This window comes from Oncorhynchus keta, unplaced genomic scaffold (assembly GCF_023373465.1).
Source record: "Oncorhynchus keta strain PuntledgeMale-10-30-2019 unplaced genomic scaffold, Oket_V2 Un_scaffold_26089_pilon_pilon, whole genome shotgun sequence".
Lineage (NCBI taxonomy): Eukaryota > Metazoa > Chordata > Actinopteri > Salmoniformes > Salmonidae > Oncorhynchus > Oncorhynchus keta.
In genome coordinates, this window is record NW_026290890.1 from 109,026 (window position 1) to 135,000 (window position 25,975).

The following is a 25,975-nucleotide window of genomic DNA, read 5'->3' on the forward strand; positions in this document are numbered from 1 at the left end:
GATCACCATCTACTGTCCCCATATAGATCACCATCTACTGTCCCATATAGATCACCATCTACTGTCCCCATATAGATCACCATCTACTGTCCCCATATAGATCACCATCTACTGTCCCATCTACTGTCCCCATAGATCACCATCTACTGTCCCCATATAGATCACCATCTACTGTCCCCATATAGATCACCATCTACTGTCCCCATATAGATCACCATCTACTGTCCATATAGATCACCATCTACTGTCCCCATATAGATCACCATCTACTGTCCCCATATAGATCACCATCTACTGTCCCCATATAGATCACCATCTACTGTCCCCATATAGATCTACTGTCCCCATATAGATCACCATCTACTGTCCCCATATAGATCACCATCTACTGTCCCCATCTAGTCCCCATAGATCTACCATGTCCCCATATAGATCACCATCTACTGTCCCCATATAGATCACCATCTACTGTCCCCATATAGATCACCATCTACTGTCCCCATATAGATCACCATCTACTGTCCCCATATAGATCACCATCTACATATAGTCCCCATCTACTGTCCCCATATAGATCACCATCTACTGTCCCCATATAGATCACCATCTACTGTCCCCATATAGATCACCATCTACTGTCCCCATATAGATCACCATCTACTGTCCCCATATAGATCACCATCTACTGTCCCCATATAGATCACCATCTACTGTCCCCATCTACTGTCCCCATATAGATCACCATCTACTGTCCCCATATAGATCACCATCTACTGTCCCCATATAGATCACCATCTACTGTCTCCATATAGATCACCATCTACCATCTACTGTCCCCATATAGATCACCATCTACTGTCCCCATATAGATCACCATCTACTGTCCCCATATAGATCACCATCTACTGTCCCCATATAGATCACCATCTACTGTCCCCATATAGATCACCATCTACTGTCCCCATATAGATCACCATCTACTGTCCCCATATAGATCACCATCTACTGTCCCCATCTACTGTCCCCATATAGATCACCATCTACTGTCCCCATATAGATCACCATCTACTGTCCCCATATAGATCACCATCTACTGTCCCCATCTACTGTCCCCATATAGATCACCATCTACTGTCCCCATATAGATCACCATCTACTGTCCCCATATAGATCACCATCTACTGTCCCCATATAGATCACCATCTACTGTCCCCATATAGATCACCATCTACTGTCCCCATATAGATCACCATCTACTGTCTCATAGATCACCATCTACTGTCCCCATATAGATCACCATCTACTGTCCCCATATAGATCTACCATCTACTGATCACCATCTAGATCACCATCTACTGTCCCCATATAGATCACCATCTACTGTCCCCATATAGATCACCATCTACTGTCCCCATATAGATCACCATCTACTGTCCCCATCTACTGTCCCCATATAGATCACCATCTACTGTCCCCATATAGATCACCATCTACTGTCCCCATATAGATCGCCATCTACTGTCCCCATATAGATCACCATCTACTGTCCCCATATAGATCTACTGTCCCCATCTACTGTCCCCATATAGATCACCATCTACTGTCCCCATATAGATCACCATCTACTGTCCCCATATAGATCACCATCTACTGTCCCCATATAGATCACCATCTACTGTCCCCATATAGATCACCATCTACTGTCCCCATATAGATCACCATCTACTGTCCCCATATAGATCACCATCTACTGTCCCCATATAGATCACCATCTACTGTCCCCATATAGATCACCATCTACTGTCCCCATATAGATCACCATCTACTGTCCCCATATAGATCACCATCTACTGTCCCCATATAGATCACCATCTACTGTCCCCATATAGATCACCATCTACTGTCCCCATATAGATCACCATCTACTGTCCCCATATAGATCACCATCTACTGTCCCCATATAGATCACCATCTACTGTCCCCATATAGATCACCATCTACTGTCCCCATATAGATCACCATCTACTGTCCCCATATAGATCACCATCTACTGTCCCCATATAGATCACCATCTACTGTCCCCATATAGATCACCATCTATAGATCACCATCTACTGTCCCCATATAGATCACCATCTACTGTCCCCATATAGATCACCATCTACTGTCCCCATATAGATCACCATCTACTGTCCCCATATAGATCACCATCTACTGTCCCCATATAGATCACCATCTACTGTCCCCATCCCCATATAGATCACCATCTACTGTCCCCATCTAGATCCCCATCTACTGTCACCATCTACTGTCCCCATCTATAGATCACCATCTACTGTCCCCATATAGATCACCATCTACTGTCCCCATATAGATCACCATCTACTGTCCCCATATAGATCACCATCTACTGTCCCCATCTACTGTCCCCATATAGATCACCATCTACTGTCCCCATATAGATCACCATCTACTGTCCCCATATAGATCACCATCTACTGTCCCCATATAGATCACCATCTACTGTCCCCATATAGATCACCATCTACTGTCCCCATATAGATCACCATCTACTGTCCCCATATAGATCACCATCTACTGTCCCCATATAGATCACCATCTACTGTCTCCATCTACTGTCCCCATCTAGATCCCCATCTACTGTCCCCATCTAGATCACCATCTACTGTCTCCATATAGATCACCATCTACTGTCCCCATATAGATCACCATCTACTGTCCCCATATAGATCATCTACTGTCATCATATAGATCACCATCTACTGTCCCCATATAGATCACCATCTACTGTCCCCATATAGATCACCATCTACTGTCCCCATATAGATCACCATCTACTGTCCCCATATAGATCACCATCTACTGTCCCCATATAGATCACCATCTACTGTCCCCATATAGATCACCATCTACTGTCCCCATATAGATCACCATCTACTGTCCCCATATAGATCACCATCTACTGTCCCCATATAGATCACCATCTACTGTCCCCATATAGATCACCATCTACTGTCCCCATATAGATCACCATCTACTGTCCCCATATAGATCACCATCTACTGTCCCCATATAGATCACCATCTACTGTCCCCATATAGATCACCATCTACTGTCCCCATATAGATCACCATCTACTGTCCCCATCTACTGTCCCCATATAGATCACCATCTACTGTCCCCATATAGATCACCATCTACTGTCCCCATCTACTGTCCCCATATAGATCACCATCTACTGTCCCCATATAGATCACCATCTACTGTCCCCATCTACTGTCCCCATATAGATCACCATCTACTGTCCCCATATAGATCACCATCTACTGTCCCCATATAGATCACCATCTACTGTCCCCATATAGATCACCATCTACTGTCCCCATATAGATCACCATCTACTGTCCCCATATAGATCACCATCTACTGTCCCCATATAGATCACCATCTACTGTCCCCATATAGATCATATACCATCTACTGTCCCCATATAGATCACCATCTACTGTCCCCATATAGATCACCATCTACTGTCCCATATAGATCACCATCTACTGTCCCCATATAGATACCATCTACTGTCCCCATCTACTGTCCCCATATAGATCACCATCTACTGTCTCCATATAGATCACCATCTACTGTCCCCATATAGATCACCATCTACTGTCCCCATATAGATCACCATCTACTGTCCCCATCTACTGTCCCCATATAGATCACCATCTACTGTCCCCATATAGATCACCATCTACTGTCCCCATATAGATCACCATCTACTGTCCCCATCTACTGTCCCCATATAGATCACCATCTACTGTCCCCATATAGATCACCATCTACTGTCCCCATATAGATCACCATCTACTGTCCCCATATAGATCACCATCTACTGTCCCCATAGATCTACTGTCCCCATATAGATCATATAGACCATCTACTGTCCCCATATAGATCACCATCTACTGTCCCCATATAGATCACCATCTACTGTCCCCATATACTGTCCCCATCTATAGATCACCATCTACTGTCCCCATATAGATCACCATCTACTGTCCCCATATAGATCACCATCTACTGTCCCCATCTACTGTCCCCATATAGATCACCATCTACTGTCCCCATATAGATCTACCATCTACTGTCCCCATATAGATCACCATCTACTGTCCCCATCCCCCATCTACTGTCCCATATAGATCACCATCTATCACCATCTAGATCACCATCTACTGTCCCCATATAGATCACCATCTACTGTCCCCATATAGATCACCATCTACTGTCCCCATATAGATCACCATCTACTGTCCCCATATAGATCACCATCTACTGTCCCCATATAGATCACCATCTATATAGATCACCATCTACTGTCCCATATAGATCACCATCTACTGTCCCCATATAGATCACCATCTACTGTCCCCATATAGATCACCATCTACTGTCCCCATATAGATCACCATCTACTGTCCCCATATAGATCACCATCTACTGTCCCCATCTACTGTCCCCATATAGATCACCATCTACTGTCCCCATATAGATCTACTGTCCCCATATAGATCTACTGTCCCCATATAGATCACCATCTACTGTCCCCATATAGATCACCATCTACTGTCCCCATATAGATCACCATCTACTGTCCCCATATAGATCACCATCTACTGTCCCCATATAGATCACCATCTACTGTCCCCATATAGATCACCATCTACTGTCCCCATATAGATCACCATCTACTGTCACCATCTACTGTCCCCATATAGATCACCATCTACTGTCCCCATATAGATCACCATCTACTGTCCCCATATAGATCACCATCTACTGTCCCCATATAGATCACCATCTACTGTCCCCATATAGATCACCATCTACTGTCCCCATCTAGATCACCATCTACTGTCCCCATATAGATCACCATCTACTGTCCCCATATAGATCACCATCTACTGTCCCCATATAGATCACCATCTACTGTCCCCATCTACTGTCCCCATATAGATCACCATCTACTGTCCCCATATAGATCACCATCTACTGTCCCCATATAGATCACCATCTACTGTCCCCATATAGATCACCATCTACTGTCCCATATAGATCACCATCTACTGTCCCCATATAGATCACCATCTACTGTCCCCATCTACTGTCCCCATATAGATCACCATCTACTGTCCCCATATAGATCACCATCTACTGTCCCCATATAGATCACCCATCTACTGTCCCCATATAGATCACCATCTACTGTCCCCATCTACTGTCCCCATATAGATCACCATCTACTGTCCCCATATAGATCACCATCTACTGTCCCCATATAGATCACCATCTACTGTCCCCATATAGATCACCATCTACTGTCCCCATATAGATCACCATCTACTGTCCCCATATAGATCACCATAGATCATCATCTACTGTCCCCATATAGATCACCATCTACTGTCCCCATATAGATCACCATCTACTGTCCCCATATAGATCACCATCTACTGTCCCCATATAGATCACCATCTACTGTCTCCCCATATAGATCACCATCTACTGTCCCCATAGATCACCATCTACTGTCCCCATATAGATCATACTACTGTCCCCATATAGATCACCATCTACTGTCCCCATATAGATCACCATCTACTGTCCCCATATAGATCACCATCATCTACTGTCCCATATAGATCACCATCTACTGTCCCCATATAGATCACCATCTACTGTCCCCATATAGATCACCATCTACTGTCCATATATAGATCACCATCTACTGTCCCCATATAGATCACCATCTACTGTCCCCATATAGATCACCATCTACTGTCCCCATATAGATCACCATCTACTGTCCCCATATAGATCACCATCTACTGTCCCCATATAGATCACCATCTACTGTCCCCATATAGATCACCATCTACTGTCCCCATATAGATCACCATCTACTGTCCCCATCCATCTACTGTCCCCATATAGATCACCATCTACTGTCCCCATATAGATCACCATCTGTCCCTGTCTCCATCTAGTCCCCATATAGATCACCATCTACTGTCCCCATATAGATCACCATCTACTGTCCCCATATAGATCACCATCTACTGTCCCCATATAGATCACCATCTACTGTCCCCATATAGATCACCATCTACTGTCCCCATATAGATCACCATCTACTGTCCCCATATAGATCACCATCTACTGTCCCCATATAGATCACCATCTACTGTCCCCATATAGATCACCATCTACTGTCCCCATATAGATCACCATCTACTGTCCCCATATAGATCACCATCTACTGTCCCATATAGATCACCATCTACTGTCCCCATATAGATCACCATCTACTGTCCCCATATAGATCACCATCTACTGTCCCCATATAGATCACCATCTACTGTCCCCATATAGATCACCATCTACTGTCCCCATATAGATCACCATCTACTGTCCCCATATATAGATCTACTGTCCCCATATAGATCACCATCTACTGTCCCCATATAGATCACCATCTACTGTCCCCATATAGATCACCATCTACTGTCCCCATATAGATCACCATCTACTGTCCCCATATAGATCACCATCTACTGTCCCCATATAGATCACCATCTACTGTCCCCATATAGATCACCATCTACTGTCCCCCATCTACTGTCCCCATATAGATCACCATCTACTGTCCCCATATAGATCACCATCTACTGTCCCCATATAGATCACCATCTACTGTCATATAGATCACCATCTACTGTCCCCATATAGATCACCATCTACTGTCCCCATATAGATCACCATCTACTGTCCCCATATAGAGCACCCTCTTATGTCACCATCTACTGTCCCCATCTAGATCACCATCTACTGTCCCCATATAGATCACCATCTACTGTCCCCATCTACTGTCCCCATATAGATCACCATCTACTGTCCCCATATAGATCACCATCTACTGTCCCCATATAGATCACCATCTACTGTCCCCATATAGTCCCCATCTACTGTCATCTACTGTCCCCATATAGATCACCATCTACTGTCCCCATATAGATCACCATCTACTGTCCCCATATAGATCACCATCTACTGTCCCCATATAGATACTGTCCCCATCTACTGTCCCCATATAGATCATCCATCTACTGTCCCCATATAGATCACCATCTACTGTCCCCATATAGATCACCATCTACTGTCCCCATATAGATCACCATCTACTGTATAGATCACCATCTACTGTCCCCATATAGATCACCATCTACTGTCCCCATATAGATCACCATCTACTGTCCCCATATAGATCACCATCTACTGTCCCCATATAGATCACCATCTACTGTCCCCATATAGATCACCATCTACTGTCCCCATATAGATCACCATCTACTGTCCCCATATAGATCACCATCTACTGTCCCCCACCATCTACTGTCCCCATCACCATCTATAGATCACCATCTACTGTCCCCATATAGATCACCATCTACTGTCCCCATATAGATCACCATCTACTGTCCCCATATAGATCACCATCTACTGTCCCCATATAGATCACCATCTACTGTCCCCATATAGATCACCATCTACTGTCCCCATCTACTGTATAGATCACCATCTACTGTCCCCATATAGATCACCATCTACTGTCCCCATATAGATCACCATCTACTGTCCCCATATAGATCACCATCTACTGTCCCCATATAGATCAGATCTACTGTCCCCATATAGATCATCTACTGTCCCCATATAGATCATCCATCTACTGTCCCCATATAGATCACCATCTACTGTCCCATATAGATCACCATCTACTGTCCCCATATAGATCACCATCTACTGTCCCCATATAGATCACCATCTACTGTCCCCATCTACTGTCCCCATATAGATCACCATCTACTGTCCCCATATAGATCACCATCTACTGTCCCCATATAGATCACCATCTACTGTCCCCATATAGATCACCATCTACTGTCCCCATATAGATCATCTACTCCATATAGATCCATCTACTGTCCCCATATAGATCACCATCTACTGTCCCATATAGATCACCATCTACTGTCCCCATATAGATCACCATCTACTGTCCCCATATAGATCACCATCTACTGTCCCCATATAGATCACCATCTACTGTCCCCATATAGATCACCATCTACTGTCCCCATATAGATCACCATCTACTGTCCCCATATAGATCACCATCTACTGTCCCCATATAGATCACCATCTACTGTCCCCATATAGATCACCATCTACTGTCCCCATATAGATCACCATCTACTGTCCCCATATAGATCTACTGTCCCCATCTACTGTCCCCATATAGATCACCATCTACTGTCCCCATATAGATCACCATCTACTGTCCCCATATAGATCACCATCTACTGTCCCCATATAGATATCTAGATATAGATCACCATCTACTGTCCCCATATAGATCACCATCTACTGTCCCCATATAGATCACCATCTACTGTCCCCATATAGATCACCATCTACTGTCCCCATATAGATCACCATCTACTGTCCCCATATAGATCACCATCTACTGTCCATCTATAGATCATAGATCTACTGTCCCCATATAGATCACCATCTACTGTCCCCATATAGATCACCATCTACTGTCCCCATATAGATCACCATCTACTGTCCCCATATAGATCACCATCTACTGTCCCCATATAGATCACCATCTACTGTCCCATCTACTGTCCCCATATAGATCACCATCTACTGTCCCATCTAGTCCCCATCTACTGTCCCCATATAGATCACCATCTACTGTCCCCATATAGATCACCATCTACTGTCCCCATATAGATCACCATCTACTGTCCCCACTGTCCCCATATAGATCACCATCTACTGTCCCCATATAGATCACCATCTACTGTCCCCATATAGATCACCATCTACTGTCCCCATATAGATCACCATCTACTGTCCCCATATAGATCACCATCTACTATCTACTGTCCCCATATAGATCACCATCTACTGTCCCCATATAGATCACCATCTACTGTCCCCATATAGATCACCATCTACTGTCCCCATATAGATCACCATCTACTGTCCCATCTATATAGATCACCATCTACTGTCCCCATCTACTGTCCCCATATAGATCACCATCTACTGTCCCCATATAGATCACCATCTACTGTCCCCATATAGATCCCCATCTAGATCACCATCTACTGTCCCCATATAGATCACCATCTACTGTCCATCTACTGTCCCCATCTACTGTCCCCATATAGATCACCATCTACTGTCCCCATATAGATCACCATCTACTGTCCCATCTACTGTCCCCATATAGATCACCATCTACTGTCCCCATATAGATCACCATCTACTGTCCCCATATAGATCACCATCTACTGTCCCCATATAGATCACCATCTACTGTCCCCATCTACTGTCCCCATATAGATCACCATCTACTGTCCCCATCTACTGTCCCCATATAGATCACCATCTACTGTCCCCATATAGATCACCATCTACTGTCCCCATATAGATCACCATCTACTGTCCCCATATAGATCACCATCTACTGTCCCATATATAGATCACCATCTACTGTCCCCATATAGATCACCATCTACTGTCCATCTACTGTCCCCATATAGATCACCATCTACTGTCCCCATATAGATCCCCATCTACTGTCCCCATATAGATCACCATCTACTGTCCCCATCTACTGTCCCCATATAGATCACCATCTACTGTCCCCATATAGATCACCATCTACTGTCCCCATATAGATCACCATCTACTGTCCCCATATAGATCACCATCTACTGTCCCCATATACAGTACCACCAGTCAAATGTTTGGACACACCTACTCATTCAAGGGCTTTTCTTAATGTTTTACTATTTTCTAGATTGTAGAATAATAGTGAAGACATCAAAACTATGAAATAACACATATGGAATCATGTAGTAACCAAAAAAGTGTTAAACAAATTTGATTTGTCTTGATGACAGCTTTGCACACTCTTGGCATTCTCTCAACCAGCTTCATGAGGTCGTCACCTGGAAGGCATTTCAATTAACAGGTGTGCCTTGTTCAAAGTTAATTTGTGGAATTTCTTTCCTTCTTAATTCGTTTGAGCCAATCAGTTGTGTTGTGACAAGGTAGGGGTGGTATATAGAAGATAGCCCTATTTGGTAAAAGACCCAAGTCCATATTATGGCAAGAACAGCTCAAATAAGCAAAGAGAAACGACAGTCCATCATTACTTTAAGACACAAATGTCAGTCTATCCGGAGAATTTCAAGATCTTTGAAAGTTTCTTCAAGTGTAGTCGCAAAAAAAACATCAAGCGCTATGATGAAACTGGTTCTCATGAGGACCGCCTCAGGAAATGAAGAACCAGACCAAGAAGGAGAGTGATGGAGTGCTGCATCAGATGACCTGGCCTCCACAATCACGGAGCCTCTATTTGGACACAGAGACAGTGGAGCACAGAGAGTGACACACACACACACACACGCAAACAAATACATTTGCATAAACATTTACACATTCTAATAGGCTCAAATGAAACATAGTCTTTTGTTTACCATTTTACTTTAGTCACAATTACAACAACAATTTCAGCAATTTGAGTCCTTGGCAGTGGAATGAATTAGGCTATTTTAATGACTAGAGTTCACAGGTAATGTCTTGCTGTGCGGTGCGTGAATAAAATGGTCTATCTGCTATTACAGCTGAAAGGAAGTAGAAGGATCTGCTGCAGAAACAGACGGCCAGATGGCCCAGCGTGTTTTAAAGCCCCAAACCACTGATCACATGACCGGGATGATTTCTTTGTTGTTTTGCTGACGATCATTTGCATTATTAGATGGTTCGGCAGGCAGGCAGGGAGGGACTGCATTAGTGTCATTAGTACTGACATCAGGGACAGGAACTGCATTAGTGTCATTAGTACTGACATCAGGGACTGCATTAGTGTCATTAGTACTGACATCAGGGACTGCATTAGTGTCATTAGTACTGACATCAGGGACTGCATTAGTGTCATTAGTACTGACATCAGGGACTGCATTAGTGTCATTAGTACTGACATCAGGGACTGCATTAGTGTCATTAGTACTGACATCAGGGACTGCATTAGTGTCATTAGTACTGACATCAGGGACAGGGACTGCATTAGTGTCATTAGTACTGACATCAGGGACTGCATTAGTGTCATTAGTACTGACATCAGGGACTGCATTAGTGTCATTAGTACTGACATCAGGGACTGGGACTGCATTAGTGTCATTAGTACTGACATCAGGGACAGGGACTGCATTAGTGTCATTAGTACTGACATCAGGGACAGGGACTGCATTAGTGTCATTAGTACTGACATCAGGGACAGGGACTGCATTAGTGTCATTAGTACTGACATCAGGGACAGGGACTGCATTAGTGTCATTAGTACTGACATCAGGGACTGCATTAGTGTCATTAGTACTGACATCAGGGACAGGGACTGCATTAGTGTCATTAGTACTGACATCAGGGACTGGGACTGCATTAGTGTCATTAGTACTGACATCAGGGACAGGGACTGCATTAGTGTCATTAGTACTGACATCAGGGACTGCATTAGTGTCATTAGTACTGACATCAGGGACTGCATTAGTGTCATTAGTACTGACATCAGGGACTGCATTAGTGTCATTAGTACTGACATCAGGGACTGCATTAGTGTCATTAGTACTGACATCAGGGACAGGGACTGCATTAGTGTCATTAGTACTGACATCAGGGACAGGGACTGCATTAGTGTCATTAGTACTGACATCAGGGACTGCATTAGTGTCATTAGTACTGACATCAGGGACTGCATTAGTGTCATTAGTACTGACATCAGGGACAGGGACTGCATTAGTGTCATTAGTACTGACATCAGGGACTGCATTAGTGTCATTAGTACTGACATCAGGGACAGGGACTGCATTAGTGTCATTAGTACTGACATCAGGGACTGCATTAGTGTCATTAGTACTGACATCAGGGAGGGACTGCATTAGTGTCATTAGTACTGACATCAGGGACAGGGACTGCATTAGTGTCATTAGTACTGACATCAGGGACAGGGACTGCATTAGTGTCATTAGTACTGACATCAGGGACTGCATTAGTGTCATTAGTACTGACATCAGGGACAGGGACTGCATTAGTGTCATTAGTACTGACATCAGGGACAGGGACTGCATTAGTGTCATTAGTACTGACATCAGGGACAGGGACTGCATTAGTGTCATTAGTACTGACATCAGGGACAGGGACTGCATTAGTGTCATTAGTACTGACATCAGGGACAGGGACTGCATTAGTGTCATTAGTACTGACATCAGGGACTGCATTAGTGTCATTAGTACTGACATCAGGGACAGGGACTGCATTAGTGTCATTAGTACTGACATCAGGGACTGCATTAGTGTCATTAGTACTGACATCAGGGACAGGGACTGCATTAGTGTCATTAGTACTGACATCAGGGACTGCATTAGTGTCATTAGTACTGACATCAGGGACAGGGACTGCATTAGTGTCATTAGTACTGACATCAGGGACTGCATTAGTGTCATTAGTACTGACATCAGGGACTGCATTAGTGTCATTAGTACTGACATCAGGGACTGCATTAGTGTCATTAGTACTGACATCAGGGACAGGGACTGCATTAGTGTCATTAGTACTGACATCAGGGACTGCATTAGTGTCATTAGTACTGACATCAGGGACAGGGACTGCATTAGTGTCATTAGTACTGACATCAGGGACAGGGACTGCATTAGTGTCATTAGTACTGACATCAGGGACTGCATTAGTGTCATTAGTACTGACATCAGGGACTGCATTAGTGTCATTAGTACTGACATCAGGGACAGGGACTGCATTAGTGTCATTAGTACTGACATCAGGGACTGCATTAGTGTCATTAGTACTGACATCAGGGACAGGGACTGCATTAGTGTCATTAGTACTGACATCAGGGACAGGGACTGCATTAGTGTCATTAGTACTGACATCAGGGACTGCATTAGTGTCATTAGTACTGACATCAGGGACAGGGACTGCATTAGTGTCATTAGTACTGACATCAGGGACTGCATTAGTGTCATTAGTACTGACATCAGGGACAGGGACTGCATTAGTGTCATTAGTACTGACATCAGGGACAGGGACTGCATTAGTGTCATTAGTACTGACATCAGGGACAGGGACTGCATTAGTGTCATTAGTACTGACATCAGGGACTGCATTAGTGTCATTAGTACTGACATCAGGGACTGCATTAGTGTCATTAGTACTGACATCAGGGACTGCATTAGTGTCATTAGTACTGACATCAGGGACAGGGACTGCATTAGTGTCATTAGTACTGACATCAGGGACTGCATTAGTGTCATTAGTACTGACATCAGGGACAGGGACTGCATTAGTGTCATTAGTACTGACATCAGGGACAGGGACTGCATTAGTGTCATTAGTACTGACATCAGGGACTGCATTAGTGTCATTAGTACTGACATCAGGGACTGCATTAGTGTCATTAGTACTGACATCAGGGACAGGGACTGCATTAGTGTCATTAGTACTGACATCAGGGACAGGGACTGCATTAGTGTCATTAGTACTGACATCAGGGGACATTAGTACTGACATCAGGGACTGCATTAGTGTCATTAGTACTGACATCAGGGACTGCATTAGTGTCATTAGTACTGACATCAGGGACAGGGACTGCATTAGTGTCATTAGTACTGACATCAGGGACTGCATTAGTGTCATTAGTACTGACATCAGGGACAGGGACTGCATTAGTGTCATTAGTACTGACATCAGGGACTGCATTAGTGTCATTAGTACTGACATCAGGGACTGCATTAGTGTCATTAGTACTGACATCAGGGACAGGGACTGCATTAGTGTCATTAGTACTGACATCAGGGACTGCATTAGTGTCATTAGTACTGACATCAGGGACTGCATTAGTGTCATTAGTACTGACATCAGGGACTGCATTAGTGTCATTAGTACTGACATCAGGGACAGGGACTGCATTAGTGTCATTAGTACTGACATCAGGGACTGCATTAGTGTCATTAGTACTGACATCAGGGACAGGGACTGCATTAGTGTCATTAGTACTGACATCAGGGACAGGGACTGCATTAGTGTCATTAGTACTGACATCAGGGACAGGGACTGCATTAGTGTCATTAGTACTGACATCAGGGACTGCATTAGTGTCATTAGTACTGACATCAGGGACAGGGACTGCATTAGTGTCATTAGTACTGACATCAGGGACTGCATTAGTGTCATTAGTACTGACATCAGGGACTGCATTAGTGTCATTAGTACTGACATCAGGGACTGCATTAGTGTCATTAGTACTGACATCAGGGACAGGGACTGCATTAGTGTCATTAGTACTGACATCAGGGACTGCATTAGTGTCATTAGTACTGACATCAGGGACAGGGACTGCATTAGTGTCATTAGTACTGACATCAGGGACTGCATTAGTGTCATTAGTACTGACATCAGGGACAGGGACTGCATTAGTGTCATTAGTACTGACATCAGGGACAGGGACTGCATTAGTGTCATTAGTACTGACATCAGGGACAGGGACTGCATTAGTGTCATTAGTACTGACATCAGGGACTGCATTAGTGTCATTAGTACTGACATCAGGGACTGCATTAGTGTCATTAGTACTGACATCAGGGACTGCATTAGTGTCATTAGTACTGACATCAGGGACTGCATTAGTGTCATTAGTACTGACATCAGGGACTGCATTAGTGTCATTAGTACTGACATCAGGGACAGGGACTGCATTAGTGTCATTAGTACTGACATCAGGGACTGCATTAGTGTCATTAGTACTGACATCAGGGACAGGGACTGCATTAGTGTCATTAGTACTGACATCAGGGACAGGGACTGCATTAGTGTCATTAGTACTGACATCAGGGGGATTAGTGTCATTAGTACTGACATCAGGGACTGCATTAGTGTCATTAGTACTGACATCAGGGACTGCATTAGTGTCATTAGTACTGACATCAGGGACTCATTAGGGTACTGACATCAGGGACTGCATTAGTGTCATTAGTACTGACATCAGGGACAGGGACTGCATTAGTGTCATTAGTACTGACATCAGGGACAGGGACTGCATTAGTGTCATTAGTACTGACATCAGGGACAGGGACTGCATTAGTGTCATTAGTACTGACATCAGGGACTGCATTGATTAGTACTGACATCAGGGACAGGGACTGCATTAGTGTCATTAGTACTGACATCAGGGACTGCATTAGTGTCATTAGTACTGACATCAGGGACTGCATTAGTGTCATTAGTACTGACATCAGGGACTGCATTAGTGTCATTAGTACTGACATCAGGGACAGGGACTGCATTAGTGTCATTAGTACTGACATCAGGGACTGCATTAGTGTCATTAGTACTGACATCAGGGACTGCATTAGTGTCATTAGTACTGACATCAGGGACTGCATTAGTGTCATTAGTACTGACATCAGGGACAGGGACTGCATTAGTGTCATTAGTACTGACATCAGGGACTGCATTAGTGTCATTAGTACTGACATCAGGGACTGCATTAGTGTCATTAGTACTGACATCAGGGACTGCATTAGTGTCATTAGTACTGACATCAGGGACTGCATTAGTGTCATTAGTACTGACATCAGGGACAGGGACTGCATTAGTGTCATTAGTACTGACATCAGGGACAGGGACTGCATTAGTGTCATTAGTACTGACATCAGGGACAGGGACTGCATTAGTGTCATTAGTACTGACATCAGGGACAGGGACTGCATTAGTGTCATTAGTACTGACATCAGGGACTGCATTAGTGTCATTAGTACTGACATCAGGGACTGCATTAGTGTCATTAGTACTGACATCAGGGACTGGGACTGCATTAGTGTCATTAGTACTGACATCAGGGACAGGGACTGCATTAGTGTCATTAGTACTGACATCAGGGACAGGGACTGCATTAGTGTCATTAGTACTGACATCAGGGACAGGGACTGCATTAGTGTCATTAGTACTGACATCAGGGACTGGGACTGCATTAGTGTCATTAGTACTGACATCAGGGACTGCATTAGTGTCATTAGTACTGACATCAGGGACTGCATTAGTGTCATTAGTACTGACATCAGGGACTGCATTAGTGTCATTAGTACTGACATCAGGGACAGGGACTGCATTAGTGTCATTAGTACTGACATCAGGGACAGGGACTGCATTAGTGTCATTAGTACTGACATCAGGGACAGGGACTGCATTAGTGTCATTAGTACTGACATCAGGGACAGGGACTGCATTAGTGTCATTAGTACTGACATCAGGGACTGCATTAGTGTCATTAGTACTGACATCAGGGACAGGGACTGCATTAGTGTCATTAGTACTGACATCAGGGACTGCATTAGTGTCATTAGTACTGACATCAGGGACTGCATTAGTGTCATTAGTACTGACATCAGGGACTGCATTAGTGTCATTAGTACTGACATCAGGGACAGGGACTGCATTAGTGTCATTAGTACTGACATCAGGGACTGGGACTGCATTAGTGTCATTAGTACAGGGACACGCTGCTTTCACTTCCTCTTGTCCTCATGGAACCAGACACGATACTAGTGGTGTCCTGTCCTCATGGAACTAGACACAATACTAGTGGTGTCCTGTCCTCATGGAACTAGACACAATACAAGTGGTGTCCTGTCCTGTCCTCATGGAACCAGACACAATACTAGTGGTGTCCTGTCCTCATGGAACCAGACACAATACTAGTGGTGTCCTGTCCTGTCCTCATGGAACTAGACACAATACTATTGGTGTCCTGTCCTCATGGAACTAGACACAATACAAGTGGTGTCCTGTCCTGTCCTCATGGAACCAGACACAATACTAGTGGTGTCCTGTCCTCATGGAACCAGACACAATACTAGTGGTGTCCTGTCCTGTCCTCATGGAACCAGACACAATACTAGTGGTGTCCTGTCCTCATGGAACGAGACACAATACAAGTGGTGTCCTGTCCTGTCCTCATGGAACCAGACACAATACTAGTGGTGTCCTGTCCTGTCCTCATGGAACAAGACACAATACTAGTGGTGTCCTGTCCTCATGGAACCAGACACAATACTAGTGGTGTCCTGTCCTCATGGAACTAGACACAATACTAGTGGTGGTGTCCTCATGTCCTCCTGTCCTGTCCTCATGGAACCAGACACAATACTAGTGGTGTCCTGTCCTGTCCTCATGGAACCAGACACAATACTAGTGGTGTCCTGTCCTGTCCTCATGGAACCAGACACAATACTAGTGGTGTCCTGTCCTGGAACCAGTCCTCATGGAACCAGACACAATACTAGTGGTGTCCTGTCCTGTCCTCATGGAACCAGACACAATACTAGTGTGTGTCCTGTCCTCATGGAACCAGACACAATACTAGTGGTGTCCTGTCCTCATGGAACCAGACACAATACTAGTGTGTGTCCTGTCCTCATGGAACCAGACACAATACTAGTGGTGTCCTGTGTCCTGTCCTGTCTCATGGAACCAGACACAATACTAGTGGTGTCCTGTCCTGTCCTCATGGAACTAGACACAATACTAGTGGTGTCCTGTCCTCATGGAACCAGACACAATACTAGTGGTGTCCTGTCCTCATGGAACCAGACACAATACTAGTGGTGTCCTGTCCTCATGGAACAGACACAATACTAGTGGTGTCCTGTCCTGTCCTCATGGAACCAGACACAATACTAGTGGTGTCCTGTCCTCATGGAACCAGACACAATACTAGTGGTGTCCTGTCCTCATGGAACCAGACACAATACTAGTGGTGTCCTGTCCTGTCCTCATGGAACTAGACACAATACTAGTGGTGTCCTGTCTGTCCTCTGGTCCTGTCCTCATGGAACCAGACACAATACTAGTGGTGTCCTGTCCTCATGGAACCAGACACAATACTAGTGGTGTCCTGTCCTGTCCTCATGGAACAAGACACAATACTAGTGGTGTCCTGTCCTGTCCTCATGGAACTAGACACAATACTAGTGGTGTCCTGTCCTCATGGAACCAGACACAATACTAGTGGTGTCCTGTCCTCATGGAACCAGACACAATACTAGTGGTGTCCTGTCCTCATGGAACCAGACACAATACTAGTGGTGTCCTGTCCTCATGGAACCAGACACAATACTAGTGGTGTCCTGTCCTGTCCTCATGGAACCAGACACAATACTAGTGGTGTCCTGTCCTCATGGAACCAGACACAATACTAGTGGTGTCCTGTCCTCATGGAACCAGACACAATACTAGTGGTGTCCTGTCCTCATGGAACCAGACACAATACTAGTGGTGTCCTGTCCTGTCCTCATGGAACCAGACACAATACTAGTGGTGTCCTGTCCTCATGGAACCAGACACAATACTAGTGGTGTCCTGTCCTCATGGAACCAGACACAATACTAGTGGTGTCCTGTCCTGTCCTCATGGAACAGACACAATACTAGTGGTGTCTGTCCTGTCCTCATGGAACCAGACACAATACTAGTGGTGTCCTGTCCTCATGGAACCAGACACAATACTAGTGTGTGTCCTGTCCTCATGGAACCAGACACAATACTAGTGGTGTGTCCTGTCCTCATGGAACCAGACACAATACTAGTGGTGTCCTGTCCTCATGGAACCAGACACAATACTAGTGGTGTCCTGTCCTCATGGAACCAGACACAATACTAGTGGTGTCCTGTCCTCATGGAACCAGACACAATACTAGTGGTGTCCTGTCCTCATGGAACCAGACACAATACTAGTGGTGTCCTGTCTTCATGGAACCAGACACAATACTAGTGGAACTCATGGAACAGACACAATACTAGTGGTGTCCTGTCTCATGGAACTAGACACAATACTAGTGGTGTCCTGTCCTCATGGAACCAGACACAATACTAGTGGTGTCCTGTCCTGTCCTCATGGAACAAGACACAATACTAGTGGTGTGTCCTGTCCTCATGGAACTAGACACAATACTAGTGGTGTCCTGTCCTCATGGAACCAGACACAATACATGTCCTGTCCTCATGGAACCAGACACAATACTAGTGGTGTCCTGTCCTCATGGAACCAGACACAATACTAGTGGTGTCCTGTCCTCATGGAACCAGACACAATACTAGTGGTGTCCTGTCCTCATGGAACCAGACACAATACTAGTGGTGTCCTGTCTTCATGGAACTAGACACAATACTAGTGGTGTCCTGTCTTCATGGAACCAGACACAATACTAGTGGTGTCCTGTCCTCATGGAACCAGACACAATACTAGTGGTGTCCTGTCCTCATGGAACCAGACACAATACTAGTGGTGTCCTGTCCTCATGGAACTAGACACAATACTAGTGGTGTCCTGTCCTGTCCTCATGGAACCAGACACAATACTAGTGGTGTCCTGTCCTCATGGAACCAGACACAATACTAGTGGTGTCCTGTCCTCATGGAACTAGACACAATACTAGTGGTGTCCTGTCCTGTCCTCATGGAACCAGACACAATACTAGTGGTGTCCTGTCCTGTCCTCATGGAACCAGACACAATACTAGTGGTGTCCTGTCCTCATGGAACCAGACACAATACTAGTGGTGTCCTGTCCTCATGGAACCAGACACAATACTAGTGGTGTCCTGTCCTCATGGAACCAGACACAATACTAGTGGTGTCCTGTCCTGTCCTCATGGAACCAGACACAATACTAGTGGTGTCCTGTCCTCATGGAACCAGACACAATACTAGTGGTGTCCTGTCCTCATGGAACCAGACACAATACTAGTGGTGTCCTGTCCTGTCCTCATGGAACTAGACACAATACTAGTGGTGTCCTGTCCTGTCCTCATGGAACCAGACAAAATACTAGTGGTGTCCTGTCCTCATGGAACCAGACACAATACTAGTGGTGTCCTGTCCTCATGGAACAAGACACAATACTAGTGGTGTCCTGTCCTGTCCTCATGGAACTAGACACAATACTAGTGGTGTCCTGTCCTCATGGAACCAGACACAATACTAGTGGTGTCCTGTCCTCATGGAACCAGACACAATACTAGTGGTGTCCTGTCCTCATGGAACCAGACACAATACTAGTGGTGTCCTGTCCTCATGGAACCAGACACAATACTAGTGGTGTCCTGTCCTCATGGAACCAGACACAATACTAGTGGTGTCCTGTCTTCATGGAACTAGACACAATACTAGTGGTGTCCTGTCTTCATGGTCCTCATGGAACCAGACACAATACTAGTGGTGTCCTGTCTTCATGGAACTAGACACAATACTAGTAGTGGTGTCCTGTCCTGTCCTCATGGAACTAGACACAATACTAGTGGTGTCCTGTCCTGTCCTCATGGAACTAGACACAATACTAGTGGTGTCCTGTCCTGTCCTCATGGAACCAGACACAATACTAGTGATGTCCTGTCTTCATGGAACTAGACACAATACTAGTGGTGTCCTGTCCTCATGGAACCAGACACAATACTAGTGGTGTCCTGTCCTCATGGAACCAGACACAATACTAGTGGTGTCCTGTCCTCATGGAACCAGACACAATACTAGTGGTGTCCTGTCCTGTCCTCATGGAACAAGACACAATACTAGTGGTGTCCTGTCCTGTCCTCATGGAACAAGACACAATACTAGTGGTGTCCTGTCCTGTCCTCATGGAACAAGACACAATACTAGTGGTGTCCTGTCCTGTCCTCATGGAACAAGACACAATACTAGTGGTGTCCTGTCCTGTCCTCATGGAACAAGACACAATACTAGTGGTGTCCTGTCCTGTCCTCATGGAACCAGACACAATACTAGTGGTGTCCTGTCCTCATGGAACCAGACACAATACTAGTGGTGTCCTGTCCTCATGGAACCAGACACAATACTAGTGGTGTCCTGTCCTGTCCTCATGGAACAAGACACAATACTAGTGGTGTCCTGTCCTGTCCTCATGGAACAAGACACAATACTAGTGGTGTCCTGTCCTGTCCTCATGGAACAAGACACAATACTAGTGGTGTCCTGTCCTCATGGAACCAGACACAATACTAGTGGTGTCCTGTCCTCATGGAACTAGACACAATACTAGTGGTGTCCTGTCCTGTCCTCATGGAACCAGACACAATACTAGTGGTGTCCTGTCCTGTCCTCATGGAACCAGACACAATACTAGTGGTGTCCTGTCCTCATGGAACCAGACACAATACTAGTGGTGTCCTGTCCTCATGGAACCAGACACAATACTAGTGGTGTCCTGTCCTGTCCTCATGGAACCAGACACAATACTAGTGGTGTCCTGTCCTCATGGAACTAGACACAATACTAGTGATGTCCTGTCCTCATGGAACGAGACACAATACTAGTGGTGTCCTGTCCTCATGGAACTAGACACAATACTAGTGGTGTCCTGTCCTGTCCTCATGGAACCAGACACAATACTAGTGGTGTCCTGTCCTCATGGAACCAGACACAATACTAGTGGTGTCCTGTCCTGTCCTCATGGAACCAGACACAATACTAGTGGTGTCCTGTCCTCATAGAACTAGACACAATACTAGTGATGTCCTGTCCTGTCCTCATGGAACCAGACACAATACTAGTGGTGTCCTGTCCTGTCCTCATGGAACCAGACACAATACTAGTGGTGTCCTGTCCTGTCCTCATGGAACTAGACACAATACTAGTGATGTCCTGTCCTGTCCTCATGGAACCAGACACAATACTAGTGGTGTCCTGTCCTGTCCTCATGGAACTAGACACAATACTAGTGGTGTCCTGTCCTCATGGAACTAGACACAATACTAGTGGTGTCCTGTCCTGTCCTCATGGAACCAGACACAATACTAGTGGTGTCCTGTCCTGTCCTCATGGAACCAGACACAATACTAGTGGTGTCCTGTCCTCATGGAACCAGACACAATACTAGTGGTGTCCTGTCCTCATGGAACCAGACACAATACTAGTGGTGTCCTGTCCTCATGGAACAAGACACAATACTAGTGGTGTCCTGTCCTCATGGAACCAGACACAATACTAGTGGTGTCCTGTCCTGTCCTCATGGAACTAGACACAATACTAGTGGTGTCCTGTCCTCATGGAACTAGACACAATACTAGTGGTGTCCTGTCCTCATGGAACCAGACACAATACCAGTGGTGTCCTGTCCTCATGGAACCAGACACAATACTAGTGGTGTCCTGTCCTGTCCTCATAGAACTAGACACAATACTAGTGATGTCCTGTCCTGTCCTCATAGAACTAGACACAATACTAGTGATGTCCTGTCCTGTCCTCATAGAACTAGACACAATACTAGTGGTGTCCTGTCCTGTCCTCATAGAACTAGACACAATACTAGTGATGTCCTGTCCTGTCCTCATGGAACCAGACACAATACTAGTGGTGTCCTGTCCTGTCCTCATGGAACCAGACACAATACTAGTGGTGTCCTGTCCTGTCCTCATGGAACTAGACACAATACTAGTGGTGTCCTGTCCTGTCCTCATAGAACTAGACACAATACTAGTGATGTCCTGTCCTGTCCTCATAGAACCAGACACAATACTAGTGATGTCCTGTCCTGTCCTCATAGAACTAGACACAATACTAGTGGTGTCCTGTCCTGTCCTCATGAAACCAGACACAATATTAGTGGTGTCCTGTCCTCATGGAACCAGACACAATACTAGTGGTGTCCTGTCCTCATGGAACCAGACACAATACTAGTGGTGTCCTGTCCTCATGGAACCAGACACAATACTAGTGATGTCCTGTCCTGTCCTCATGGAACCAGACACAATACTAGTGGTGTCCTGTCCTCATGGAACCAGACACAATACTAGTGGTGTCCTGTCCTGTCCTCATAGAACTAGACACAATACTAGTGATGTCCTGTCCTCATGGAACTAGACACAATACTAGTGATGTCCTGTCCTCATGGAACTAGACACAATACTAGTGGTGTCCTGTCCTCATGGAACTAGACACAATACTAGTGGTGTCCTGTCCTCATGGAACCAGACACAATACTAGTGGTGTCCTGTCCTCATGGAACTAGACACAATACTAGTGGTGTCCTGTCCTCATGGAACCAGACACAATACTAGTGGTGTCCTGTCCTCATGGAACTAGACACAATACTAGTGGTGTCCTGTCCTCATGGAACTAGACACAATACTAGTGGTGTCCTGTCCTCATGGTAGACACAATACTAGTGGTGTCCTGTCCTCATGGAACTAGACACAATACTAGTGGTGTCCTGTCCTCATGGAACGAGACACAATACTAGTGGTGTCCTGTCCTCATGGAACGAGACACAATACTAGTGGTGTCCTGTCCTCATGGAACTAGACACAATACTAGTGGTGTCCTGTCCTCATGGAACCAGACACAATACTAGTGGTGTCCTGTCCTCATGGAACTAGACACAATACTAGTGGTGTCCTGTCCTCATGGAACTAGACACAATACTAGTGGTGTCCTGTCCTGTCCTCATGGAACCAGACACAATACTAGTGGTGTCCTGTCCTGTCCTCATGGAACTAGGCACAATACTAGTGGTGTCCTGTCCTCATTGTGTTAGAGAATAGTGTTGACACAAGCACCATAATACACTACCATAATACACTACTATTAGGCTCTGTCATGACAGTGACATATTTACCAAGGATAGTAACTCCTCCAGTCACTCTATAGTCATTACTGTTTTTTTTTATTTTTTTTTAAACCTTTATTTAACTAGGCAAGTCATTTAAGAACAAATTTGTATTTACAATGACGGCCTGGGAACAATGGGTTAACAGCCTGTTCAGGGGCAGAACGACTTGTACCTTGTCAGCTCGGGGGGGTTTGAACTTCCGAACCTTCCGGTTACTAGTCCAACGCTCTAACCACTAGGCTACCCTACCTGTGTGTCGGCCTGCAGGCTGCCTGTGTACCTGTGATACTCAGTAACGGCTGGGAGATGCCCTTCTCGGAGATCATCCACTGGAACACAGCAGCTGTGATCGGGGACGAACGACTGCTACTTCAGGTGACGTAGATATTTTTAACCCTGTGTTCACCAGGTAACGCTGAGTCGGCTGAGAGACAACACATTCTTTTAAAAATATATTTAAAGATATTTGTGATCAGTTCCACCAGTATGTTAGAATGGTCTATATGACTGAATGGTCTATTTACCTGAATGGTCTGTTTAACTGAATGGTCCATTTAACTGAATGGTCCGTTTAACTGAATGGTCTGTTTAGCTGAATGGTCCGTTTAACTGAATGGTCTGTTTAGCTGAATGGTCCGTTTAACTGAATGGTCTATTTGACTGAATGGTCTATTTGACTGAATGGTCTGTTTAGCTGAATGGTCCGTTTAACTGAATGGTCCGTTTAACTGAATGGTCTGTTTAGCTGAATGGTCCGTTTAACTGAATGGTCCATTTAACTGAATGGTCTGTTTAGCTGAATGGTCCGTTTAACTGAATGGTCTATTTGACTGAATGGTCCATTTGACTGAATGGTCTATATGACTGAATGGTCTATTTGACTGAATGGTCTATTTGACTGAATGGTCCATTTGACTGAATGGTCTATATGACTGAATGGTTTATATGACTGAATGGTCTGTTTGACTGAATGGTCTATTTAACTGAATGGTCCATTTGACTGAATGGTCTATATGACTGAATGGTCTATTTAACTGAATGGTCTATTTAACTGAATGGTCCATTTGACTGAATGGTCTATATGACTGAATGGTCTATTTGACTGAATGGTCCATTTGACTGAATGGTCTATATGACTGAATGGTCTATTTAACTGAATGGTCTATTTGACTGAATGGTCCATTTAACTGAATGGTCTGTTTAACTGAATGGTCTATTTAACTGAATGGTCTATATGACTGAATGGTCCATTTGACTGAATGGTCCATTTGACTGAATGGTCTATATGACTGAATGGTCTATTTAACTGAATGGTCTATTTAACTGAATGGTCTATTTGACTGAATGGTCCATTTGACTGAATGGTCTATTTGACTGAATGGTCTATTTGACTGAATGGTCTATTTGACTGAATGGTCTATTTGACTGAATGGTCTATTTAACTGAATGGTCTATTTGACTGAATGGTCTATTTGACTGAATGGTCTATTTGACTGAATGGTCTATTTGACTGAATGGTCTATTTGACTGAATGGTCTATATGACTGAATGGTCTATTTAACTGAATGGTCTATTTGACTGAATGGTCCATTTGACTGAATGGTCTATTTAACTGAATGGTCCATTTGACTGAATGGTCTGTTTGACTGAATGGTCTATTTAACTGAATGGTCTATTTAACTGAATGGTCTATATGACTGAATGGCCTATATGACTGAATGATCTATATGACTGAATGGTCTATTTAACTGAATGGTCTGTTTAACTGAATGGTCTATTTGACTGAATGGTCTATTTGACTGAATGGTCTATTTGACTGAATGGTCTATTTAACTGAATGGTCTGTTTGACTGAATGGTCTATTTGACTGAATGGTCTATTTGACTGAATGGTCTATTTAACTGAATGGTCTGTTTAACTGAATGGTCTGTTTGACTGAATGGTCTATATGACTGAATGGTCTATATGACTGAATGGTCTATTTAACTGAATGGTCTATTTGACTGAATGGTCTATATGACTGAATGGTCTATTTGACTGAATGGTCTATTTGACTGAATGGTCTATTTGACTGAATGGTCTATTTGACTGAATGGTCTATTTGACTGAATGGTCTATTTAT

The 25,975-nt window shown here is 44.5% G+C and overlaps 1 protein-coding gene across 1 annotated transcript in view; it reads left to right on the top strand.

Annotated features, from left to right (window-relative positions):
- LOC118382370 (exostosin-1a-like) overlaps positions 1-25,975 on the top strand; it is a 74,047-nt gene that overhangs the window by 20,113 nt on the left and 27,959 nt on the right. The window contains exon 2 of the mRNA XM_052515460.1: positions 24,121-24,228. Within this exon, the coding sequence (XP_052371420.1) occupies positions 24,121-24,228 (108 nt within the window). The remainder of the gene's footprint in view (positions 1-24,120; positions 24,229-25,975) is intronic.